General features: G+C 36.2%; 1 protein-coding gene across 1 annotated transcript; it reads left to right on the forward strand.

Moving 5' to 3' along the window:
- Positions 1-680: 680 nt before the first annotated feature.
- Positions 681-4,234, forward strand: LOC114925397 (putative disease resistance protein RGA4). The gene has a single exon (XM_072218461.1). The coding sequence runs from the start codon at positions 737-739 to the stop codon at positions 3,323-3,325; it is 2,589 nt and encodes an 862-aa protein (XP_072074562.1). The 5' UTR covers positions 681-736; the 3' UTR covers positions 3,326-4,234.
- Positions 4,235-18,339: the final 14,105 nt, after the last annotated feature.

An 18,339-nucleotide genomic window follows, 5' to 3' on the forward strand; every position in this document is an offset into this window, starting at 1 on the left:
AAATATACATATGTAAACAAAATAAATAAACGTAGTGTAAATTGGTAAGTACGCTATAAATTATTTATTTTGATAATTAAAATAATTAAATTATTTATTTAAAAATTTCAAATTTTATGAGATAAATTATAATATCAAATAAACAATTAAAATAAATAAAAATAAAAATTATTAATTAATTAAAATTTATAAATGAATTTAATAATTTTAATAACTTATATACCAATAGAATATATTAAATTTTCAATAGTAACTCATCAAAAAAAATTATGTAATAATCATAATTGCTACTTTATTAAAAATATATTTTAAAAGTTATAATTAATGTATTGGTAGTTTTACAAAAAAAATATATTAATTAATTAATAATTTTGTCAATATACATTAAAACTTTTATTAATGGAATTCTCTAGAATATTGCGCAATGTACATTACAATGTTAATAATTTAAAGGAGTTTCAAAACTACAAATTTTAGGGAAGTATTATAACATTCACCGTAAGAGAATAACAACACAAATATAAACGGATAACTATTTAATGTTAAATTTTTTACTATTTTTTATTTAAATAAAATCGGATCACTTTATTCGGTCAGTGATTCACCAATTGAACCAATAATTTAATAATCCAATAACTAAATTATTAGTGGTTTGTTTCGTCAATGTCTTCAACCTGCAAGTAAGATTATTAATCACCATTATACCACAAACTACTTTCTTCATTTACCACTGAAAATGGCAACTCATGCTTTGCTTGGAATTCTGATTGGAAACTTGTACACTTTTGTCCAGAATGAGATTGCAGCACTTTCTGGTGTTGACTCACAGACCCAAGACCTGTCTGAAAATCTCAGTGCAATCCGTGCGTTATTCCAAGATGCTGCAGAGGACCAATTTACAAGCCATGTCATGAAGGACTGGCTGAAGAAGCTTTCCGATGCTGCACATGTGTTGGAAGATATCTTGGAAGAATGTTCAATGGAATCCAACCGTCTCCAAAGTGAAGGGTGGTTAGCCCGCTTCCATCCCAAGACTATTTTGTTTCGTCATGCTATCAGCAAGAGGATGAAAGACATGGTCAAGAGGTTCCAGCTTATAGATGATGATAGGAGAAGGTTTCAGCTGCCTCTGGGAGTCAGACAAAGGCAACAAGAAGATGATGATCTGCGGCAAACTAGTTCTGCCATCACTGAGCACCAGATGTATGGAAGAGACCAAGATAGACACAAGATTGTAGACTTTCTCACACAGCATGCTAGTAGCATTGATGGCCTCTCTGTGTATCCCATTGTTGGTATGGGAGGTCTTGGCAAAACAACACTTGCTCGATGGGTCTTCAATGATGACAGGGTGAAACAACATTTTGATTTGAGAATTTGGGTTTGTGTTTCTACAAACTTCAATATGATGAAAATTCTACAGTCCATTATAGAATCCTGCACCGGAGTGAACCCAAACCTCTCCACTTTAGAAGCAATGCAAAGCAAAGTTCAACAAGTGTTTCTGGACAAACGGTGTTTGCTTGTTCTAGATGATGTGTGGGAGAATGACAAATGGGAGGACTTGAAGTCTGTGCTGAATTCTAGAGGAAGTGAAACCAAAGGTGTTTCAATTTTGGTCACAACACGTGATCAGATTGTTGCATCTGCCATGGAAACATGCCCTACTCAATCTCATCACTTACAGCCATTACCTAAGGATGAGAATTGGTCATTGTTCACACACTATGCATTTGGTCCAAACAAGGAGCAGCCTGCAAAGCTGGTGGAGATTGGCAAGGAAATCGTCAGAAGATGTGTGGGTAATCCCCTTGCATCCAAAGTTGTTGGAAGCCTTTTGCGTAATAAAAGAGAGGAAAAACAATGGCTCAATGTGTTGGAAAGTAAGTTTTGGGACATTGATGCTGTCATGGGTGCTTTGAGAATGAGTTATTTTCATTTGAAGCCATCAGCACGGCAATGCTTTTGTTTTTGTGCTCTCTATCCTGAAGATTTTCGAATCTCAAAGGAACAGCTAATTCATCTTTGGATGGCCAATGGACTTTTGGAGGTTGAAGATGAGGGTAACCGGCAATGGGAGGAGCTGCTCCAGAGATCATTTTTTCAAGAAGTATCGATTGACGCGAATGGAAACACCACCTTCAAGGTTCATGACTTATTCCTTGATCTTGCCCGCTGCATAGTGGGAGAAGAGTATAAAGCTTATGATGAGTCTGCAAGCTTAACCAATTTGTCAAGAAGGGTCCACCATGTAAGTTACTCTGGCTTGCCTGAGTTAAATCAGAATACCTTGAAGAATATTGAGTCCTTGAGGACTTTTATTGATCGTTATCCAGCAATTACCAGTGTCCTCGTCCAATATCAAGCATTGGTTTTGTCTGAAGTGCAGTTATGTAATTCTCTCCGAGCATTGCGTACAAGATCTTCTCAACTCTCAACACTGAAGAGTTTAACACATTTGAGGTACTTGAATATCTACAATAGTTACATTACGAAGTTGCCAAAATGTGTTTCTAGGCTGCAGAAATTGCAAATTCTAAAGCTAGAACAATGCCATTTTCTTACTTGTCTGTCCAAACACATATTAAAGTTGAAGGATCTCAGGCATCTCTTAATTGAAGGATGTCAGGCATTAGTAGAAATGCCTCCAAAAATGGGAGAGTTGAAACAACTAAAAACACTGAATATTTTTATTGTGGATTCAAAATCCAGACATGGCTTAGCAGAGCTACATGATTTACAGCTTGGTGGAAGACTACACATTAAAGGTCTCGAGAATGTCCTGAGCGAACATGATGCTAGAGAGGCTAATTTGATGAGTAAGAAGGAGCTGAGTTATTTATATTTGTCTTGGAATTCTCATTTTAATTTTAATTCATTATTTATTTGTCCGGAGAGAGTACTTGAAGCCCTTGAGCCTCCCCCTAATCTCAAGAATTTAGGGATTAATGGTTATAGGGGATCACAATTCCCTGGTTGGGTGAGAAATACTAACATCTTTTCAAGCTTAGTTAATGTTATACTCTTTGACTGCAACAACTGTGAGCAGATTCCTCCACTTGGTAAATTACCACATTTAGAAGGTCTTTATGTATGTGGTATGAAAGATGTGAAGTACATTGATGAAGACTCGTATGATGGAGTGGAGGAGAAGGTGGCCTTTAAGTCCCTAAAGGAACTAACTCTGTTAAAGTTGCCAAAGTTAGAGAGGATTGTAAGGGACGAAGGAGTAGAGATGCTCCCACTTGTTTCCAAAGTAACCATTTCATGCAGCCCCAATTTGAAGTTACCACTCCTTCAATCCGTGGAGGCACTTGAAATCTGACAATGAAGACGTGGCTTCCTTTCCGGAAGAAATCTTTCTGAGTATGCGTTACGTTAAACAGCTCGCGATTAGTAGCTTTCGCAAACTGAAGGTGTTACCTCAAGAACTGGGCACCCTCAGCTCACTCCAAGAACTGGTTATTGATGGTTGTGTTGAGCTTGAGTCCTTGGCAGAGAAGGTTTTTCAAGGCTTGAGTTCTCTTCGAGGATTGACCATTGTCGGTTGTCCAAGACTAAAATCCTTGTCTAGTGTTGTGGAACACCTAACTTGTCTTGAGTCCCTTGGTATCATGTTTTGCCCAGAATTGACGACTCTGCCAACTAACATGAATAAGCTAACTGCCCTCCGTGATGTTTTAATCTACGGCGGGGAATTCCATGGTAGAGTACCAGAAGGTCTTCAATGTATCCCATCCCTCAAATCTCTGATACTAGTTAAAGTCGATTCATTGCCAGAGTGGTTGGGAAATATGACTTCTCTGGAACGCTTATGCATTGTTCGCTCTCGAAGGATAAGGTCACTTCCAAGTAGCTTTCGAAACCTGACAAACTTGCGTTCCCTCACAATTGAGAAATGTGCTGGGCTGGAGCAGCGATGCCAGAGAGAGACAGGGCAAGATTGGCCAAATATTGCTCACGTTCCACACGTTCAGTTGATTCGCGAGCAGCAACAGAGATATACACATCTATTCTTAATATATAAAAGTAGATATATAAGCATGCACCACATTACTTCTAAGTTATTCCTCTTATTCTACTAACGTCATGTCAGTAATATTGTTTATGTGGTAAAATTTTAGAAACAACCAATCAAATCTTGCCAAATTTCAACCACTCAAATCTTGCCAAATCAACTTCTATTTTCAAATTAAAAAAAAAAACTAAAAAACAGAATAAAAAACAACAAAAACACAAATTAACATTTACCCAAAAAACCTCTGAAAACCAAAAAGTTCATTACTTTTCTCATGCTTCTCGCCTGAAAACTTCTTACTCTTCTCATGCTTCTCGAAACCCTCTTCTTCTTGGCACCTCTCCGCATTGCATCAATTGCAGAAACCAAACCAACTAAAAAAATTCGTGCCAAGTATTTTCCTAAGGATTACAACATTGAGGTAATTTTATATAAAAAATTAAAAGTAGATATACTTAACCTATCTTTTATCTTTTTTATTTATAAACTTATTCTTTCCCAGTCGTTTATACTTGCAGTACTTGATTCCATATCAATGGCATTTCAACAAACTCATGAGAATATATCTTCTATAAAGTAAGTCATCTCTTACACATTGTGAGTCGATGAGTAATTTCATACCAAACTCCTTTGAAAAAACTTGCGATAATATATTTCTTCATAAGTAATCAATTTTTTACGTCTGGAGTAATGTTTATATTTCTTTCTTCTAAAATTTCTCATACATATTTTTTGTGAAAATGGTTGTATCTACAAGTATAACACGCTTCAAAATAAGGTCGACCTCTACAATGCTCTAACTAGGGGTGCACAGACCCGGCCCGGCCCGGTCCCGAACACTTTAGGGACTAATTTGGTGTGATTTCATCAGGTCTAGGGTCGGGTATGGGTCTCAAAAATAGACCCGGTCATTATTTCGGGTCGGGTCCGGGCCATAGCTCGGGTCACCCGAAGTCGGCCCGGTGGCCCGGTCATCATACACAATTAATATTTTGTGTTATTAGTGATAGATCATGACTATTCTTATGTAGAATTTAAGTATTGTAAACCTTAATATTTTGTGTTATTAGTCATTATAAAACTATAAATTAATGTTTTATGTTTAGAATGCATAAGACTTTAGACTAATACATAAGATTGTGTTATTTGTATTGATTTAAATATTTGGTATTATTAGACAATATTAGTATTGATTGTGGTTATGCTTTAGTATTGATTGTGGTTATGCTTTAATTGTGAAGAAGGGTTGGTTCTTGTTATATTTTTCTAAGTGAATTTTACCATTGGAAATTTGAATTTTTTTACATGCTAGCTTACAAGAAGGTATCAACGTAATGTAATGTTAACGGCCCGGTTTTCACCCGATTTTTACCCGGTATAATTGTGGCCCGAAAGTGTATTGGTTTCATCGGGTTTAGGGCCGGGTTCGGGTCTAATAAATAGACCCGGTGTATATTTCGGGCCGGGTCTGGGTCACATCAGACCCGACTTCACCCGGCCCATGTGCACCCCTAGCTCTAACTGGTCCGAAAATTAAATCTCAATACTTCTTTTTAGACATTGCACATATAACCATGGGTTGAATTTAAGGATATTTTTTCCTCTTAGTTTTGTATACTTCTAAATTTATTTATATATTATGCTACAGTTTTTTATTTTTTTTCTTTTACAAAATTCTTAATCATATCATTTATAAATCATAATTTAAACCACTTAAAATTGGTCTATAAAATTTAATAATATGATATTATCTAATTTAACTTGCTAATTTATGTATTTTATTAGGAATAATTGGTATTATTTATGATTACAGATAAAAATACTATTATTAATTAATAAATTGCTTTAAAAGTGGGATAAGAAAAAATGGGCAGAAAGAAGATGTACTAGCTTCTATTCTAACTGCAAAATTTTATGAAGTCATTTAATTAAATAATTAGAATATTAATTTTGAATTACTGCTAATAAACTTTTCGCCATTTTCGGTACGTTAGTATATATTAATTGTTCAAAGAGAAACGTTAAGGACTAATATTTTTTATTAATATTAGTCTAAAAATTTTCAATTAAGTCCATATAATATACAAATATTGTTTAATCAAGTCTTTTTAAATTAAAATTTTTGAAATTAAATTTGTAACATAAAAAACATTGAAATCATATTCCTATATTTATTATATCTTACCGTTATAAATAATATGATGAGTTTGGAAAACTCTAAACCAATATTTGTGATGACTAAACATTATTAATATAATTAATTGCAAAATTAATTTTGGATTTAATATTAATCAATTTTGTAATGCAGGTTTTATTTGGGCCAGAATGAATGTTATTGATGCAGGCCCAAGTGAATGCTTTCTTATGTGTTCAATGCTTGATCCAAAATTACCAGGAAAGCAAATGCTTTTAGTGGGCCAAAATTTCAATAGCCCAATGTGTTCTATATATGCTATGATCCGAAAAGGAAAATGATTTTGGGCCAATTTAAAACCTATAGCTACCAAGCCCAAGGTTGATGAATGTTTCCATGCTTTATTCGAATCCATGAAGCAAATGAAGTAACTAAATGCTTCCAACGGATTCCACTTCATTATTTTGAAGGATTTCAAACTTAATTAATGCATTGGAAACATAAAAAAGAAAGAGAAGATTGATTGGATGGCTGCAATGATGATACACGCCACTCTAAGCTAGGGAAGTGGGATTTTTAATTTCATTTCATTATTACCCATTAGTTTGAGTTCAAACTTCTCTCTTCTCTCTCATCTCTTTCCTTCTTTCTTCGGTTAATACACAGGAAGCCATGGAAGCTACTTGGAGCTACCAAAAGGAAAGAAAAGCAAAGCTGAAGATCATCGAGTTGATGGCATGAAAGAAAAAGAAAAGTATGCTGTGGCTGAGATTATCACCAAATATGGCAAGATTTGGTGAGGCAATCTCGGATCCTCCATACCCAAAAAGAAAGAAGAAGATTCGGCCAGCAGAAAGATCTTGGAGGCGTGACTTGTCTTCGTTTCTGATCAACCACCACAGGGAGTAGCTAGAGTGGCGAAGTGATGGTTGAAGGCAGAGATTGAAGCAGAAGAAGTCATCATCATCATGAAGCATCAAGGGCCAGAAATCCATCTTGGAGAGGAAGCCAAGGATGGAGCGCTCGGATTGATGAAGAGTGATGAACAAGGAAGGACTAGAGGTATTTGCATGTTGGTTTTTGCATGAGTTACCTCTTCTCTCTGTGTGGCCGAACCGGTTTTTGTTGAAGGAAAGGAGGCTGAGCTCGGGTTTGTGTTTTCAACTGTGAAGGCTTCACTTCTCTATAAAAGAGGTGAACAGTCATGGTTTGATTCAAGGAGTAAGATTTGAGAGTGCAAGGCACAGAGTTCTCAGAGCTACCTAAGCTAGCAGTTCTCTTCTCCTTCAAAGTTTTCTATTTTGTATTTTTTTCTGTTTAATTTTGTCATGTCTTGAGTCTCATGGAAAAAGGCAAACAGTGAGGTTTGTAAGAAAAAGCCATAGAGCGGAAAAAGGCAGAGAGTGCAAAATTAAAATAAAAGCCATTGATGTCTTAGAGTTCCTTTGTACATCTTTGTTGTGTATCATGATTCTGTGAGAATCCCCTTGTAAGTTGGGTTAGCACTTTACAAGTTGTAATCTGGATGATTATAGTGAAATTCCATCATTGTTGTGATGGAGACTGGATGTAGGCTGCACTGCACTTAGCAGCTGAACCAGGATATATCTGGGTGTAATCTTCTTTCCTTCTTCCTTCTTCAATTCTGTTTTTACTGTTCAGATGAAGAATCAAAATTGTCTCGTGTCAAGTGACGAGACAAAATGAAAATGTCTCGTGGCTAATGTCATGACCCGAACCAAGCCATGACTGGCGCTCAAGGGACAAGTCCCTCAGCAAGCCAAACGATCAAATTCTCAAAAAAACAGATAGAATCTCCTCTGTTTCTAGGACTTTACCAACATAAATATTAACTCCCTGTATTAATAATAAACCTCCATTTCCAAGACAACAACAACAACATACTCCAAATTATATCCACAACCAAATATATCCAAAATGCGCATCATATATATATATATCAAGTTGATAACTAGAGTATATAGTTAAAACCATAAGTCTTACATAACCAAATCATAATCACTACCTAAACAGTTCAAGATTCAAAATAACATAACCCACACGAGGATCCTGCCTGTGACATATGGAGCATTGACATAATCTAAATTTTTTTGAGCAAAGGTTCCATTACATAATTACTTAGCCCTTGGAAAGAAGAAGGGCTCACCAAAATGTCTAAGATCTACTGAGGGGCAGGTGGAATGAAACCGGGAATGACTCCTGTATCTGAAAAACATGGGAATATAATAGGGTGAGTTTTACAACTCAGTGAGCAAACATTACATCTATAACCCACACGAGACAATATAGAGTTTACCTTGAAAATTATATTTCCTTTCAGAAATGAGAAATTTATATTAATTAATTATGCAAACAAAAAGATAGGTAGTTAAGCGGATGAACTGAAATGGGAGTTCTCATTCCAGAAGTCAAATCAAATCAAATATTACACACTTAGGGCGGCTCCACCTCTAAGGGTAGCCCTTTCCTCTAGTGTGCCCGTACGGTATAACAGATCCAATGTGTGGCCTACACGTTGGGCTAGCAACGCCCCTGCTAGCTGAGGTCTGAGTTAGATGCATCTAAGTTAACGTCATAACCGCCGTTAACTACGGTTTTCTAGTCAGAGTCTCCCAAACCAATCCAAACCAAATCATTTATAACAAATCTCTAATAATTATAACATATTACTAATTCTTTCATATTAAATCAAAAATATATATATAAGAATGCATACTAAAATTTAATTAAAATTTAGTAAAGTCAAATAAAAAAAACATGTATACTTTACAAAATATATAAATATCATCTCGTGTGTATTTTTATAAAATTGTGAGTTTCACGAATCATTATTCATTCCAAAAATTCAAAAATCACAATAGTAAAATATCTTCAGACTCCAAAATTAATGATTCAACAAAATATTGATAATAATATATTTAAAAACAATTATAGATATAATATCCACTCACAACTTGATTTCAAAGAACCGGAAGCAACTCTGAGCGCGCCAATGAGCTACCAAATGATGTCCAATAACTCTACAACTCTAAAAATATGACAATAATGATGTTTGTGAGCTACTAACATTGTCAATTAACATAATCTAACTCATCTTGACCAAAAGTCCCAAATTTCCTAATTCTAATAACCCTAAATTCGGATTTATATATACCCATAAATATAGAGATGACAAAATTGGGGATATGGCTAATTATTGAGTCAAAGAGTTACCTTGAAACCTCAATAATAATTGGAACTCAAAGTTGAATGCTTCTTTCACTCATTAAGTTGACATTCCATGATTTGGGGTTTTGAGAAAATGAGATTTTGAATAAATAGAGATAGAGTAGAAAAAGAAAGAAAGGTAAGATGATGAAGATGAGTTTGATAATGGTGTGAAATTGCAAGAAGAGATGAGAAGATGGAAGAGTTGAATGAGAAGAGAAGAAGAAGAGAAGGTTTTAGGTTTTGTTGGAAGGAAATAAAAGAAAGTGAAAGAAAGAAAGGGGGACGGGTCTTCGAAGGAGGGGAGGGGAAATAGGGAAAGAAAATTTAAGTGGGGGCATGTGCCCCCCACGTGCTTTCCTTTCCTTCTTTTTTTTTTTTCGGTCATTACATTCTCTCCCCCTTAAGAAATTCGGTCCCCGAATTTCGAATTCATATATGGTGATAAGTGTGATAGTTACCTTCGGACTCAAACAAATACGGATATTTGTCGCGCATAGCGTCCTCTACTTCCCAAGTTGCTTCTTCTACCGAATGATTCTTCCAAACAACCTTCACAGACGCTATCTCTTTAGAACGTAGTTTCTTTACCTGGCGATCAACTATAGCCACTGGTTCCTCTTCAAATGATAAATCCTCCTGTAGCTCTATGGCTTGTGGTGCAAGCACATGAGATGGGTCGGGAAGGTATTTGCGCAACATTGATACATGAAAGACCGGATAAATCATAGACAACTCAGGCGGCAATGCCAAGCGGTAAGCAACTGCACCTATTCTGTCCAGTATCTCAAATGGACCAATGTATCGAGGACTAAGCTTGCCTCTTTTCCCAAACCTCATCACTCCTTTCATAGGCGACACTCTCAGAAATACATGATCACCCACTAAAAACTCTAAGTTACGCCTTCTGTTATCAACATAAGCCTTCTACCTACTCTGAGCTGCTAATAAACGTTCTCTTATTATGCGAACCTTCTCAACCGCATCTTGTACCAAATTTGGCCCTAAAAGCTTAACATCACCAACCTCAAACCACCCAATAGGCGACCTGCATCTTCTCCCATAAAGAGCCTCAAATGGTGCCATTTGAATGCTGGCTTGATAACTATTATTATAAGAGAACTCGATCAAAGGTAGATAGCTGTCCCAATTCCCACCAAAATCTAGAACACAACACCTTAACATGTCTTCCAATATCTGGATCGTCCTCTCTGATTGCCCATCGGTTTGAGGGTGAAAAGCTGTGCTAAGATCTAGACGGGTTCCTAACGCTTTTTGAAAAGATTTCCAAAAATGAGAGGTGAACTGCGGCCCGCGATCTGAAATAATGGACACTGGAATTCCATGTAGCTTAACTATCTCATCAACATAAAGTTGAGCATACCGAGCTGCACTGAAAGTTGTTTTCACCGGAAGAAAGCGAGCTGACTTCGTCATTCTATCCACAATTACCCAAATTGAATCAAAACCTTTAAAACTACGAGGTAAACCTGTTACAAAATCCATTGTAATCCTTTCCCACTTCCATTCAGGTATCTCAATCTGTTGTAATAACCCAGCAGGTCTTTGATGTTCAGCTTTAACTTGTTGGCAAGTTAAGCAATGAGAAACAAAAACTCCTATGTCTTTCTTCATGCCTTCCCACCAAAACAATTGTTTCAAATCTTGATACATCTTATTGGAGCCTGGATGAACGGTATACTTAGAATTGTGAGCCTCCTCCAAAATAGCTTTCTTCAAGTTGGGGTTATCTGGCACACATAAGCGTTGACCACAACACAAAACATCTTGATCAAGAGAAAAGTCTGAGTTCCTCCCATTGCGAACATCTTCCATAAGCTTTCTTAGTTTCGGATCATCACTTTGTGCAACCTTGATCTGTTCTATCAGGGAAGATTGGGTTCGAACATGTGCTAAGAAAACTCCTGATTCTCCAAGATCAAATTGAATTCCACTGGCCTCCAATTGATGGACTTCTTCAACAATTGGTCTCCTTCCAAGAGTGATATGGGCCAAGCTACCCATAGATTTCCTACTGAGGGCATCTGCTACAACATTTGCCTTTCCAGGATGATACAAAATGGTACAATCATAATCTTTTAGCAACTCCATCCATCTCCGTTGCCTTAAATTTAAATCCTTTTGTTGGAATATATACTTCAAACTCTTGTGATCCGTATAGATCTCACAGGTCTCACCATAAAGGTAATGTCTCCAAATCTTTAAAGCAAAGACGACCGCTGCCATCTCCAGGTCATGAGTTGGATAATTCTGCTCATGCTTCTTGAGTTGTCGCGAAGCATAGGCAATAACGCGGCCATGCTGCATTAATACACAACCAAGTCCAATCCGAGATGCATCGCAAAAGACTGAGAATCCCCCAGACCCAGAAGGTAAAACAAGAACTGGTGTTGAGGTTAGACAAGCCTTAAGTGTCTGGAAACTTTCCTCACAAGCTTCTGACCATTGAAACTTTACATTCTTCTGAGTTAACTTGGTTAATGGTGCAGAAATTCTCGAGAAGTCCTTGATGAATCGCCGATAGTAGCCGGCCAACCCTAGAAAGCTACGAATTTCTGTCACTGTAGTAGGCCTTGGCCACTTTTGAACGGCTTCAACCTTCTTTGGATCCACCATGATTCCATCTTTTGATACCACATGCCCCAAGAATGTCACTTGATCAAGCCAAAACTCACATTTAGAAAACTTAGCATAGAGCTTGTGATCCCTTAAGGTTTGTAACACAATCCTCAAATGATACTCATGCTCCGTAGCACTTTTCGAATACACCAAGATATCATCGATGAAGACGATAACAAAGCGATCTAAGAAAGGTTTGAAGACTCGATTCATTAAGTCCATGAAAGCTGCAGGCGCATTCGTCAGACCAAAGGACATTACTAAGAACTCATAGTGCCCATAGCGAGTACGAAAAGCAGTTTTTGGAATGTCTTCCTCTTTTATCTTCAATTGATGGTACCCTGAACGCAGGTCGATTTTTGAGAAACAGGTAGCTCCTTGAAGTTGATCAAACAAATCATCAATCCTTGGCAATGGATACTTGTTGCGAACAGTTATCTTATTGAGCTGACGATAATCCACACATAGTCGCATCGTTCCATCCTTCTTCTTTACGAATAGAACAGGAGCTCCCCACGGAGAAGTGCTAGGACGAATGAATCCTTTCTCTAGCATATCTTCCAATTGAACTTTTAATTCTCGTAACTCATTTGGAGCCATACGATAGGGAGGAATGGACACAGGTTGGACTCCCGGAGCTAATTCTATAGAAAACTCAACTTCGCGGTCAGGTGGCATCCCTGGTAGCTCATTAGGGAACACGTCAGGAAATTCTCTAACTTTAGGAACCTGATCAAGACTAGGCACTTCGGCATCAACATCTCTAACAACTGCCAGAAATCCTTGGTTCCCCTTATCCATCAATTGCATAGCACTCATAGATGAGATGATGCTAGCTAAAGTGGGACAGTCATCACCCTTAAAAACAAAAGGTGAGATACCCGGTATGTCAAACATCACAATTTTGGAATAACAGCCCACATCAGCATGACAAGCTGCTAACCAATCCATGCCTAAGATGACATCAATATCTTCCATTGGTTCTAAAAGGATCAAATCAGCTAAGGTCTCAACCGCATTAATTCTAACAATACAAGACCGAAACACGACTCGAACCACCGTGGAGACTCCAAGTGGAGTGCCAACATGAAATGGGTGGGATAACAGTTCAGGTTGTTTATCGAAACGAGATGCAAGATGTGGAGATACATATGAATAATGAGAACCCGTATCAAATAACACTCGAGCATCTAAAGAACAAACTTGTAAAGTACCTGCCACCACAGCATTAGAAGCTTGAGCATCTTGACGTGTCAAAGCATACACACGTGCCTGACCTCTTCCTCTTTGGCTCCCTCCTCTGTTATAAGCCTGACCCCTGCCACCAGCTCCTCTGCCACTAGGACCAGAAGAATTTCCAATAGACATAGCTGAAGATGATGGCATTGGTGTTGTAGGACGTGCAACACTTGGAGCAAAGCCTCCTCTAGGATTTGGACAATCCCTCCTAAGATGACCAGATTGACCACAACCAAAACATGCACCAGTAGCCTTGAAACATATACCGGAATGGTAGATCCCACATTGCTGGCAGTAAGATTTAGTTGGTCTTGTCTGATTAGAACCATGTCCGCTAGATTGAGGGGTGCCCCAAACAAAAGGTCTTGGACTTGAAACACTCATAGGAACAGATCCAGAAGAAGCAACCCCACCGAAAGATGATTGAGGACGAGCTCGATACCCCGAATAACCTTGCTGATTAGTCTGACCATGATGAGACTGAAATCCTCCTGAACTAGCTCCACCAGAAAATTGTCCCTTCATCTTAGGCTTCTTACCAACATCCTTAAAAGCATTTCTCTCTGCTATCCCAGCTTCAATTCCATAAGCAGAGTTTAGGACATCCTTAAAAGACATGCGTCCGACTTCAGGCATAAGAGTAGTGAACATAGGTTCTGCCAATCCACGAACGAAACGACGAACTTTCATCTCTTCTGAATTCACCAAGTACGGAGCACTCTTAGAAAGTCTAGTAAACTCCTTAGCATACTCAGTCACTGTCATGTTTTCTTGCCTTAATCTTTCAAAGGCAATTGCATCTTCTGCTTGCTTGTTAGCTGGATAAAATCGAGCGAGAAACTCTTCAGTGAACTCTTCCCAAGAAGGAGGAGGAAGTCCGGTTGCTTCTTTGCTCTCAAGAAGAGACTCATACCAATATCTTGCCGAACCACGCAAGTTGTAGGATACTAACTCAACAGCCCATTCCTTGGTGCACTTGAGAGCTCGAATAGCTTTCTTTGCGTCCTCTAGATATTGTTGTGGATCTTCATCCAATGAATCTCCATTGAAAGTGGACGAATTCAACTTTAAATACTTCTCAATTGGTGGCTCTTGATCCCCAAACAATTGATGAACTCTATGAGGCTGAGGATTTGGCATACTAGGAATGCCTGCTCCGCCCCTATTTTGATTTGTTAGGGCCTGTAATACCGCATTAAGGGTTTGATTCATTCCCCTTAATTCAGTCGCTAAGTCCGGTTGAGCCTCTCTTACTGCGGGGTTCTCTCCTTCGCGCCTATCAGCTATCCTTTGGCTCCTTGGCCTTTGTCGAAGCGCTCCAAGTGGCGGAGAAACTGCCCTATTGGATTCAGCAGTATCAGGAGCATTAACAGCTCCACCACGTCTTTTCTTAGGTGGCATCTTCCACCTATCGAGTAAATAAAGCAATTGGGTCACCAACGACATATGTATATGGAATTCAAAGAGAATAGGACAGACAGAAGGAATCATGAGAAAAAGGATTGATGACAACTTCCTATAGGCCTCTAGTAACATCACACTTTGTGAAAATGGGCCGGCTTCCATTTGCACAATTGTGATCTTACTAAAGGACACTTGCTCCATATTACACAGGAAAACCTAAAGCTCTGATACCACTTTGTCATGACCCGAACCAAGCCATGACTGGCGCTCAAGGGACAAGTCCCTCAGCAAGCCAAACGATCAAATTCTCAAAAAAACAGACAGAATCTCCTCTGTTTCTAGGACTTTACCAACATAAATATTAACTCCCTGTATTAATAATAAACCTCCATTTCCAAGACAACAACAACAACATACTCCAAATTATATCCACAACCAAATATATCCAAAATGCGCATCATATATATATATATCAAGTTGATAACTAGAGTATATAGTTAAAACCATAAGTCTTACATAACCAAATCATAATCACTACCTAAACAGTTCAAGATTCAAAATAACATAACCCACACGAGGATCCTGCCTGTGACATATGGAGCATTGACATAATCTAAATTTTTTTGAGCAAAGGTTCCATTACATAATTACTTAGCCCTTGGAAAGAAGAAGGGCTCACCAAAATGTCTAAGATCTACTGAGGGGCAGGTGGAATGAAACCGGGAATGACTCCTGTATCTGAAAAACATGGGAATATAATAGGGTGAGTTTTACAACTCAGTGAGCAAACATTACATCTATAACCCACACGAGACAATACAGAGTTTACCTTGAAAATTATATTTCCTTTCAGAAATGAGAAATTTATATTAATTAATTATGCAAACAAAAAGATAGGTAGTTAAGCGGATGAACTGAAATGGGAGTTCTCATTCCAGAAGTCAAATCAAATCAAATATTACACACTTAGGGCGGCTCCACCTCTAAGGGTAGCCCTTTCCTCTAGTGTGCCCGTACGGTATAACAGATCCAACGTGTGGCCTACACGTTGGGCTAACAACGCCCCTGCTAGCTGAGGTCTGAGTTAGATGCATCTAAGTTAACGTCATAACCGCCGTTAACTACGGTTTTCTAGTCAGAGTCTCCCAAACCAATCCAAACCAAATCATTTATAACAAATCTCTAATAATTATAACATATTACTAATTCTTTCATATTAAATCAAAAATATATATATATAAGAATGCATACTAAAATTTAATTAAAATTTAGTAAAGTCAAATAAAAAAAACATGTATACTTTACAAAATATATAAATATCATCTCGTGTGTATTTTTATAAAATTGTGAGTTTCACGAATCATTATTCATTCCAAAAATTCAAAAATCACAATAGTAAAATATCTTCAGACTCCAAAATTAATGATTCAACAAAATATTGATAATAATATATTTAAAAACAATTATAGATATAATATCCACTCACAACTTGATTTCAAAGAACCGGAAGCAACTCTGAGCGCGCCAATGAGCTACCAAATGATGTCCAATAACTCTACAACTCTAAAAATATGACAATAATGATGTTTGTGAGCTACTAACATTGTCAATTAACATAATCTAACTCATCTTGACCAAAAGTCCCAAATTTCCTAATTCTAATAACCCTAAATTCGGATTTATATATACCCATAAATATAGAGATGACAAAATTGGGGATATGGCTAATTATTGAGTCAAAGAGTTACCTTGAAACCTCAATAATAATTGGAACTCAAAGTTGAATGCTTCTTTCACTCATTAAGTTGACATTCCATGATTTGGGGTTTTGAGAAAATGAGATTTTGAATAAATAGAGATAGAGTAGAAAAAGAAAGAAAGGTAAGATGATGAAGATGAGTTTGATAATGGTGTGAAATTGCAAGAAGAGATGAGAAGATGGAAGAGTTGAATGAGAAGAGAAGAAGAAGAGAAGGTTTTAGGTTTTGTTGGAAGGAAATAAAAGAAAGTGAAAGAAAGAAAGGGGGACGGGTCTTCGAAGGAGGGGAGGGGAAATAGGAAAAGAAAATTTAAGTGGGGGCATGTGCCCCCCACGTGCTTTCCTTTCCTTCTTTTTTTTTTTTTTTGGTCATTACAGCTAAGGACGAGATAAAACAGAAAAGTCTCCTCTAAGTCCAGTCAGTTTTAAGCAAGCAAAAAGGGGCTAAGATTCAACCCCCCTTCTCTTAGCCACTAAAACCATCATAATACAATAAATTTATTATACTAATAATTAATTTTGTAATTTATGTAAATTAACTCATTAAAAATTTATATCATTATTATTGCATATTACTTCACTACTGCCATTATTTCAGCGAACATAGGTCTCAACTTTGGATCTCTACAATACAAAAAGAGTATGATATAGTCACACCAAGCATCGGGTGTATTTCATTCATGTAGGTGAAGTATTCTAAAATTTCCTAAAACTTAAACATTTGCAAATAGCCTAAAAGTTTTCTATTAAGTCCACATAAATCTAGAAGTTTTTGATTAAATTCATATAATATACAAATATTCTTCAACCAAGTCTTTTTAAATTATAAATTTTGAAATTAAGTTTGTAACCTATAAAGATATTAAATCTATATTCTTATATTTATTATATTTTACCGTTATAAACAATATAATAATTTTATAACACCAATAATTAATTTATTAATTTCTATAAACTCAATCATTAAATGTAATAAATATCCATATAATAAATGTCATAATAATATTATTAATCATAATAAATTTTACGTTACAAATATTTAAATTATATACTATTTTAACTACTTATATAAGTCTCTAATCACTATTCTTTAAAATAACATCAAATTTACCATAAGAAATTTCTTTCCAAACTATACAACATCTCAAACTTACTAAATGGAGCATCATTCATTGGACAATATAACAAAACATACGTTCGCGTGGTTCGTCTATGGAAAACATTAACACCAAAAAATAAAGAGGAGCCTCTTTTCTTAGAAATGATTATATTAGATGAAAAGGTACAAAATAAACAAATTTATTTTGTTTTTAAATTGAATTTAAAAAATGCTTTAATTATTTTTGTTTTTTATACTTTTAATATTATTTTATAATACTTTATATATAATTGTATTTTAATATCGTTAAAGTTAAACTTCTCTCAATTTGATAATCATTGTTCCTTTTCTAATAATTTAAAAAAATAAACGCAATTATTTTTTTAACTAATTGTTAACAATGATTTACTAACACTAGAGGGAACACCTCTTCATGTAATTGTGAAGAAAAATATGATAAACAAATTCAAACATTTGTTAGAAGAAGAAAAAGTCTATACTATCAAAAATTTGAAAATAGAAGATGCAAATGATTTGTATAGAGCAATTAAAGGTACTATGAAAACAAATTTTTTAATAACTATTGTGAAAGAAATCAAAGATTCAGTTTTGAACATTCTCCAACACTATTTTGAATTTGCATCACTTGAGACATTATCTGACAGAGTGGGTCAAAGACAAATTTTAACAGGTAATTTTATTTTATATTATTTCAATTATTTTTATTAAAAATAATTTATTAAAAAAAATCAACACATTTTTGTTCTTTTTATTTTATTGTAGATGTCATTGAAAAACTGCATGCAATAGGAAAAGAA

The sequence above is a fragment of the Arachis hypogaea genome, chromosome 15 (genome assembly GCF_003086295.3).
Source record: "Arachis hypogaea cultivar Tifrunner chromosome 15, arahy.Tifrunner.gnm2.J5K5, whole genome shotgun sequence".
Lineage (NCBI taxonomy): Eukaryota > Viridiplantae > Streptophyta > Magnoliopsida > Fabales > Fabaceae > Arachis > Arachis hypogaea.